This window comes from Oncorhynchus mykiss, chromosome 10, assembly GCF_057628025.1.
Source record: "Oncorhynchus mykiss isolate SJ-2025 chromosome 10, ASM5762802v1, whole genome shotgun sequence".
Classification (NCBI taxonomy): domain Eukaryota; kingdom Metazoa; phylum Chordata; class Actinopteri; order Salmoniformes; family Salmonidae; genus Oncorhynchus; species Oncorhynchus mykiss.
This window is the reverse complement of record NC_143031.1, coordinates 82608412-82618008: the sequence shown is the minus strand read 5'-3', so window position 1 is coordinate 82618008 and position 9597 is coordinate 82608412. Positions and strand designations below refer to the sequence as shown.

General features: G+C 44.6%; 1 protein-coding gene across 1 annotated transcript in view; it reads left to right on the top strand.

The window, feature by feature from the left end:
* The window catches only part of LOC110516210 (mast/stem cell growth factor receptor kita), a 70134-nt gene that overhangs the window by 50653 nt on the left and 9884 nt on the right, over window positions 1–9597 (top strand). Inside the window, exons 7-13 of the mRNA XM_090188129.1 lie at window positions 2218–2333; window positions 2671–2785; window positions 3044–3243; window positions 3966–4072; window positions 5285–5411; window positions 8026–8130; window positions 8437–8547. Coding sequence (XP_090044255.1) covers window positions 2218–2333; window positions 2671–2785; window positions 3044–3243; window positions 3966–4072; window positions 5285–5411; window positions 8026–8130; window positions 8437–8547 — 881 coding nt within the window. The remainder of the gene's footprint in view (window positions 1–2217; window positions 2334–2670; window positions 2786–3043; window positions 3244–3965; window positions 4073–5284; window positions 5412–8025; window positions 8131–8436; window positions 8548–9597) is intronic.

Genomic DNA, 9597 nt, shown 5'->3' with positions numbered 1-9597 from the left:
AGTGTATATTTCCTACCTAATCAATTTAGTGATTTTATGACCAGTTGACAAAACAACGGGGTTTCCTTTCCATGTTGTGTGTGATTGACAAGTGAGAAACTTTAGTTATTGAAGGACAGGTGTAACTAACATCATTATCAGTTGATGTTAAAAGTTTATGACTTAAGTACCGTTTCCTGCCAGTCCAGCATGTAAAATACAGTTTGTCCTGTTTTAATTGATCCTTTACAGTTGATGTTAAGTTTATATGTGACTGATGGATTTGGATATACCAGAAATAACCAAAACGGATTTGAATATTCATAGAAATCATCAAAATGGGTTATCCCGAATTATCCGTGCCATTTGAGAAAGAAACTGATAGCTGCGACCCCTAGCGCTAAATCAACAGTACAAAACCAAATATATTGATGATCCGTTTCAAGCAATTGATCAAGTGTCATCGTGTTGACTATACACATACTAACATCACCAATCTGAGGTAAAAAAAATGTTGGGTAATGTAGTAAGAATAGCACATAGACTACTGTCCCCACCATGGAAAGTAGCGTAATATACATGGATTAGATATGGCAAAATAATCCTATCTTCATTTACGATGATAGAGGGTGTATAGGGTCTGTGCAGCAGGCTGAACGTTACTTACCTGAGAGGTGAGTTCGGTTGCATGGTTTCCGTAAGGATTCCCGGTCTCCTTCGGTGAAGCCCATTGGACCATTGCAGCTGCTGTAAATGGGATTATCAAACCTCTCCTCATTCATCCTCCGCCGGACCAACCACAGTCAGTTTTGTTTTGACCGCAGCAGTAGAGCGAGGGACGAGTTTCTGTCATCACGTCTGTTGCGCCACTTTATGTAGCAGTCCTATCTCTGACTGACGACGCGATCACACCTACAGGTGGGACTTTGACACATTTATATATATAGCCCGAATGAGAAGGGCTATGGTTTACGTGAAACCGTGAACTTCAGCTTTCGTTATTAGTTAGTGTGTCTGTCATATAGCCTACGCATGATGGACTACCCACAATGCATCTAAGTGAATAAAACACTACACAAATAAAAGCTAAATTGAATAAAAATAGAAAATAATTTAGCAAAACTATAATTACAACAAGACACTCAAACGAATTGAAGTAGGATATTGACACGTGCCGGTGAATTGTGGAAATAGATAAAGCCAGCGACCCGCTCGGTTTCTTTTAAACCACGTGATCTATGTTTCCCGTCTTCTATAATAGACGTATCTACAGATTCATTGGGTAACCGAAAGTAGACGAGACCTAACCAGCAAAAGCAGCATATATACAAAGCCTTACAAACGGTATTCACACCCCATTGGTTTTCTTCACATTTTATGGTGTTGCAAAGTGGGATTCAGATTGATTTAATTGTACATTTTTTTTGTCAACAATCTAAACAAAATACTCTGTAAAGTCAAAGTGGGACGAATATATATATTTATTTTAGATGGATATAAATTAAATTCCTAAAGTATTCAGCTCCCTGGAGTCAATACATGTTAGAAACCCCTTGGCAGTCATTACAGCTGTGCATCTTGGGTAAATCTCTAAGAGTCAGTACAGCTGTGCATCTTGGGTACATCTCTCTAAGAGCCATTACAGCTGTGCATCTTGGGTAAATCTCTAAGAGCTTTACACACCTGGATTGTACAATATTAGTCAGTTTTAATATTTTTTATAATTCTTTAAGCTCTGTCAAGATGTTGGGGCTCATGGCTAGACAGCCGTTTTCTCGTCTTGCCATAGATTTTCAAAACTGACCACTTGACCACAAACATTCTCTGTCGTCTTGGTAACCAACTCCAGTGTATATTTCGCCTTGTGTTGTAGGTTATTGTCCTGCTGAAAGGTGAATTCCTTCCCCAGTCCCCTGGGTTTTTTTTCCTGTGCTTAGCTCCATCCCGTGTTTTATAGGTACTTTTATAGATCATTTTATAGGTACATTCATTAGGAAATTTCTCATGACTCAAACACCTCCCTAAAACTCAGATGGATGTATGCACTGTTCCAACAGCCTGGGAACCCCCTCTATAAGTCTCAATCTGTGTCATGGAAACTTCCACTTTCATTATAACATGCTGCTCTTGTAAATCATAACCCCCCCCCCCCCCCCCCCCCCCCCTCTCTCTCAATTCCCTTTCAATAAATAAAAGTGAAATTAACAACAACAAATGTACTCTCTCTTTCTGTGCCAGGTACGTCAGCGAGCTGCGTTTGGTGAGGGTCCATGGGTCAGAGGGCGGGATCTATACCTTCCTAGTCAATCATGAGGACGCCTCAGTCAATCAATCATTCCCTGTCTATGTGAACAGTACGTTCTGGCTGGTTGTTTTTGTTGCATGATGTGTTTTCACATCCCTTTTTCACACCATTTTGAAGGCTTACAGTAAACTCTCTGTCTCTGTGTCTCTCTCTGTCTCTCTCTGTCTCTGTGTCTCTGTCTGTCTCTCTCTGTCTCTGTGTCTCTCTCGCTCTCTCTCTGTCTTTGTCTGTCTCTCTCTGTCTGACTCTCTCTGTCTCTCTGTCTGTCTGTTTCTCTGTCTCTCTGTCTCTCTCTGTCTCTCTCTGTCTCTCTGTCTGTCTGTCTGTCTGTTTCTCTGTCTGTCTGTTTCTCTGTCTGTCTGTTTCTCTGTTTCTCTCTCTCTCAGGTAAGCCTGTCATTATTTCCCAGGAGGGACCAGTTGATGGACAGGTGCGCTGCGTTGCCGCTGGTTACCCGACCCCTAAAATCAGCTGGTTCTACTGTGAACTCCCCCACACACGGTACAAGACAATAACACACACAGCCATTGTCACTACTGTTATTGCTGGGTGAGAGGGGTTGGGACAGGTGCGGAGGGGAATCCAGGACAGAGTAGCAGGATGACGAGACGTGATTAGTGATTCCGTGTACCACCCTCTTTCTCAAATGTGGCTTGTTTTCATTCTTTAGCGATTGAGTCAGAAATGGGACACCAGGTGAATCTTTGGTCAATTAGATGACAATAATTAATTAATCAACCCCCCCCCCCCCCCCCCTAGGTGTTCCCACCTGACCAACGCCAGCCAATGGGAGCAGCGGGAGGTTGCCACGGTAACGACATCAGACTCGGCCTTCGGCAGCAGCGAGGTGGAGAGTCGACTGAACGTCACGAAGGGAGACGCACACACACGCTACCACACGTTGGAGTGTGTAGCGACCGTGCAGGGCGAGCAGGCTTACACACTGTTCTCCATCAGTGGTGAGAATATAACACACACACACACACACACACACACACACACACACACACACACACACACACACACACACACACACACACACACACACACACACACACACACACATAGACACACACACACACACATAAACACACACACACACAAACACACACACATAAACACACACAAACACACACACACACACACACATAAACACACACATAAACACACAAACACACACACACACATAAACACACACACACACACACTCAGTCTCTGTAGTGGACAGATGTGTGTGGATGTAGGGCCATATTGAGTGGGATTACAGAATGTTGAGTGTGCAGGTCCTGGATTAGACACGTGGACACTAATCTAATCTAGTCTCACATAAACACAACCCTGCTGTCTCCTCTCTGTGTGGACTGTAGTTCATACCACACCACAATAACACTGCTGTCTCCTCTCTGTGTGGGTGGTGGGTTTGGACTGTAGTTCATACCACACCACAATAACCCTGCTGTCTCCTCTCTGTGTGGACTGCAGTTCATACCACACCACAATAACCCTGCTGTCTCCTCTCTGTGTGGACTGCAGTTCATACCACACCACAATAACACACTGACTATGTTCATCATATAAAGAAAACACAAAGTCTGCAACTCAATATTAGGAAGGTATTCTTAATGTATACTCAGGTTATTATAGTGTGTGTGTGTGTGTGTGTGTGTGTCCGTCCATACAGAGCGCACCGTGCCCCATAAGCTCTTCACCCCCCTGCTGACTGGTGTGGTTGTTACAGCTGTGATACTGAGCATCACACTGGTGGTTCTCCTCTACAAATACCTTCAGGTACTGTACCCTGTTATAGACTGACTGACTGGCTGACTGGCTGACTGACTGGCTGGCTGACTGACTGGCTGACTGACGGGCTGACTGACTGACTGACTGACTGGCTGACTGACTGGCTGACGGGCTGACTGACTGACTGGCTGACGGGCTGACTGGCTACTGACGGGCTGACTGACTGGCTGGCTGGCTGGCTGGCTGGCTGGCTGACTGGCTAGCTGACTGACGGGCTGACTGACTGGCTGACTGACTGGCGGGCTGACTGACTGGCTGACTGACTGGCTGGCTGACTGGCTGGCTGGCTGACTGGCGGGCTGACTGACTGGCTGACTGACTGACTGGCGGGCTGACTGGCTGACTGACTGGCTGGCTGACGGACTGACGGGCTGGCTGACTGACTGACTGACGGACTGACGGGCTGGCTGACTGACTGACTGACTGGCTGGCTGGCTGACGGGCTGGCTGGTTTGCTGGCTGACTGATTGGCTGGCTGATTGGCTGGCTGGCTGACTGGTCATCATGTTATTGATCCCCTCATGTTTAACACCTTATTTTTGGTAAATGTATTATATTTTAATCATGTTCTCTAATGTATTTATTATTGATCAATATCAACATTGATCCCCCCCTCCCAACAGAAACCCAAATTCCAGATGATTATATGTGATTATACCATGGTTTTGTTAAATACTCGTTTCTGAACGGTATATCAGCACGGTAGAATTCAATGGCAAGTTCATAAGTACATGTTCTATAAATACATGCTGCTTTTTAAAACAAAAGTCGAATTGAAAACAATATTTGTATTGTTTTAATTTGATTTTCATAAAAGCAAGCTAAGACTGATGGTTTCGTTAGATAAACCAACAAGCCTGTTTGTTTGGTTACCGCGGCAACTACTGTAGCGATCTAGTCAACTTTCTAGCTACTTCAGTTTATGTTGAAAAAAATTCGACGTGCAACTTAACACATTTTTCACGACAAATGTGTTAAATTATAGCCATGGTATAAAAGGGTTTATAATCAAATCGGGTTTCTATGCGTCCTCTGGAAAATAATGCAACTCTGTGGAAGGTCCGTTCCGGTAGAACGGTGGAACCTTCCACGTCGTCGTTCATTATTTTCCTAAAGAAGACGTGTATCCCTCTTTGTTGATTATCCCCTGACATCATCACGTTATTCAACGTATCGATCATTGACCTCCGACCCCAACAGAAGCCCAAGTTCCAGATCCAGTGGAAGGTGATTGACAGTATCCACGGCAACAACTACATCTACATCGACCCCACCCAGCTGCCCTACGACCCCAAGTGGGAATTTCCCAGGCAGAAACTACGTTTTGGTACGACGCGCGCACACACACACACACACACACACACACACACACACACAAGCACCAGTGTTCGGGTAGGTACACAGTACATTTAAAACAAATTGTATACAAAGTACATTTACATATGCCTACACACCAACACAAGTAGCCTAATAATGACAGACACACAATCTAGTCACAGGAGGTTGGTGGCACCTTAATTGGGGAGGACAGGCTCGTAGTTATGGCTGGAGCGGTATTGGTGGAATGCTATCAAATATTGACGCCATTCCATTTGCTCCATCCGAGCCATTATTATGAGCCGTCCTCAGCTGTCTCCACTACCTCTACTGCATATCTCTATTACATACCTCTACTGCATACCTCTACTACATACCTCTACTACATACCTCTACTACATACCTCTACTACATACCTCTACTACATACCTCTACTACATACCTCTACTGCATACCTCTATTACATATCTCTATTACATACCTCTACTGTTTACCTCTATTACATACCTCTACTACATACCTCTATTACATACCTCTACTACATACCTCTACTACATACCTCTACTACATACCTCTACTACATACCTCTACTACATACCTCTGAACGATTCAAATCAAGCCTTGGTTGTTTGGGTGAGGTAGGCTTTCAGTCATCTTCAGTGCTCGGGCCTCTGGGAGGGGTTTCGCTATGAGCCTTGGTTGTTTGGGTGAGGTAGGCCTTCAGTCATCTTCAGTGCTCGGGCCTCTGGGAGGGTTTCGCTACGAGGTAGGCCTTCAGTCATCTTCAGTGCTCGGGCCTCTGGGGGGGTTTTCGCTACGAGTCTTGGTTGTTTGGGTGAGGTAGGCCTTCAGTCATCTTCAGTGCTCGGGTTGGGGGTGGAGGCGGGTGGGGGTGGAGGTGGGGGTTGGGCTGGGGGGTGGGGACTGGGGGTGAGGGGTGGAGGTGGAGGTGAGGGTGGGGGTGTATATATTGATATCAACAGCTGTAATAGAAAGAGAATGATAACAAAAGTAACAACAATTTATCTTTGATCAGTAACTGTAATATAGTTACCACAAAAACGTGATGTTATTCCTGTATCACCCCCCAACACTGACTCTACTACATAATGACTAGTTACCACTGTATCACCCCCCAACACTGACTCTACTACATAATGACTAGTTACCCCTGTATCACCCCCCAACACTGACTCTACTACATAATGACTAGTTACCCCTGTATCACCCCCCAACACTGACTCTACTACATAATGACTAGTTACCCCTGTATCACCCCCCAACACTGACTCTACTACATAATGACTAGTTACCCCTGTATCACCCCCCACACTGACACTACTACATAATGACTAGTTACCCCTGTATCACCCCCCAACACTGACACTACTACATAATGACTAGTTACCCCTGTATCACCCCCAACACTGACACTACTACATACCTCTACTACATAATGACTAGTTACCCCTGTATCACCCCCCAACACTGACACTACTACATAATGACTAGTTACCCCTGTATCACCCCCAACACTGACACTACTACATACCTCTACTACATAATGACTAGTTACCCCTGTATCACCCCCCAACACTGACTCTACTACATAATGACTAGTTACCCCTGTATCACCCCCCAACACTGACTCTACTACATAATGACTAGTTACCCCTGTATCACCCCCCAACACTGACTCTACTACATAATGACTAGTTACCCCTGTATCACCCCCCAACACTGACTCTACTACATAATGACTAGTTACCCCTGTATCACCCCCCAACACTGACTCTACTACATAATGACTAGTTACCCCTGTATCACCCCCCAACACTGACTCTACTACATAATGACTAGTTACCCCTGTATCACCCCCCAACACTGACTCTACTACATAATGACTAGTTACCCCTGTATCACCCCCCAACACTGACTCTACTACATAATGACTAGTTACCACTGTATCACCCCCCAACACTGACTCACTACAAGTCCTCCAGCTGTCCACCGTCTCACAAGATCAACGTGTCAAAACCAGACAGTGGTTACTTCTCATCATCTAGTTTCAGTCTGACTCAGACCCAGCCTGCAAGCCCACTCTCACAACAGCCAGGACTTAAACCACAAAGACTAATATAGATGGCTTGTACAACGTATAGTGGCAGAGGTTTTAGAGACACATAGCAACAGTATCTTATTATAAGGCCTGCAGCAAAACATATGAACCTTTTAAAGTCCCCTTAATCAATCATGGGGAGGGTCTTTGGGACCCACCCCTCGACAACATATCGATATCAACAGCTTGTAATAGAAAGGGAATGATAACTATAGTAACAAAGTAAACGACAATTTACATTTTGATCAGTAACTGTAATATAATTACTGGAATGACTAGTTACCGCAAAAAAACAGTTGTGTTATTCCTGTATAACCCCCAACACACAGAAACACTCACTACAAGTCCTCCAGCTGTCCACCGTCTCACAAGATCATTGTTTTATTACTGTATAACCCCCAACACTGACACACACACAGAAACACTCGCTACCAGTCATCCCAGCTGCCGTAGTGTCAGGGAGATTTTAAAACCAGCTGAAATGTGTGTGTGTCTGTCTGTTTAGGTAAGACCCTGGGTTCAGGGGCCTTCGGTAAGGTGGTGAGAGCTACAGCCTATGGACTCTGTTCTGCTGACTCCGTCATGACTGTCGCTGTCAAGATGCTCAAACGTGAGTAGCTGTGCGCGCGTGTGTGTGTGTGTGTGTGTGTGTGTGTGTGTGTGTGTGTGTGTGTGTGTGTGTGTGTGTGTGTGTGTGTGTGTGTGTGTGTGTGTGTGTGTGTGTGTGTGTGTGTGTGTGTGTGTGAGACAGACAGACAGACAGACAGACAGAGACACAGAGAGAGAGAGAGAGAGAGAGTGTGTATATGTGTGTGTGTGTGTCCTTTGCATCTTCTTCTTCGTCGTATTTAAAGCGATGACGATGTCATTACTAAGACGATGTCATTGCAACGATGTAACGATGATGTCACCGCAGCGAGCGCCCACTCCACCGAGAAGGAGGCTCTGATGTCGGAGCTGAAGGTTCTCAGTTACCTTGGCAACCACGTCAACATCGTCAACCTGCTGGGAGCTTGCACTGTGGGAGGTGAGAGGTCATCGACTCTATGGTAAAAGTCAGAGGGTCCACAGTAGTCATACTAACTGGTTCTCCCAAAATATCCTAAAACATCGCCATACTTTCCAGTTGAGCATTAAGAGATTTCCATTAAGGGATGTTTTACCAGATCCAGATTAACAGATCCAGATTAAGGGGTGTTTTACCAGATCCAGATTAAGGGGTGTTTTACCAGATCCAGATTAAGGGGTGTTTTACCAGATCCAGATTAAGGGATCCAGATTAAGGGGTGTTTTACCAGATCCAGATTAACCGATCCAGATTAAGGGGTGTTTTACCAGATCCAGTTCAACAGATCCAGATTAAGGGGTGTTTTACCAAATCCAGATTAAGGGGTGTTTTACCAGATCCAGATTAAGGGATGTTTTATCAGATCCAGATTAAGGGATGTTTTACCAGATCCAGATTAAGGGGTGTTTTACCAGATCCAGATTAAGGGGTGTTTTACCAGATCCAGATTAAGGTATGTTTTACCAGATCCAGATTAAGGGGTGTTTTACCAGATCCAGATTAACAGATCAAGGGGTGTTTTACCAGATCCAGATTAAGGGGTGTTTTACCAGATCCAGATTAAGGGGTGTTTTACCAGATCCAGATTAAGGGATGTTTTACCAGATCCAGATTAAGGGGTGTTTTACCAGATCCAGATTAAGGGGTGTTTTTCCAGATTAAGAGGTGTTTTACCAGATCAAGATTAAGGGGTGTTTTACCAGATCCAGAATAAGGGGTGTTTTACCAGATCCAGATTAAGGGGTGTTTTACCAGATCCAGAATAAGGGGTGTTTTACCAGATCCAGAATAAGGGGTGTTTTACCAGATCCAGATTAAGGGATGTTTTACCAGATCCAGATTAAGGGATGTTTTACCAGATCCAGATTAAGGGATGTTTTACCAGATCCAGATTAAGGGATGTTTTACCAGATCAAGATTAAGGGGTGTTTTACCAGATCCAGATTAAGGGGTGTTTTACCAGATCCAGATTAAGGGGTGTTTTACCAGATCCAGAATAAGGGATGTTTT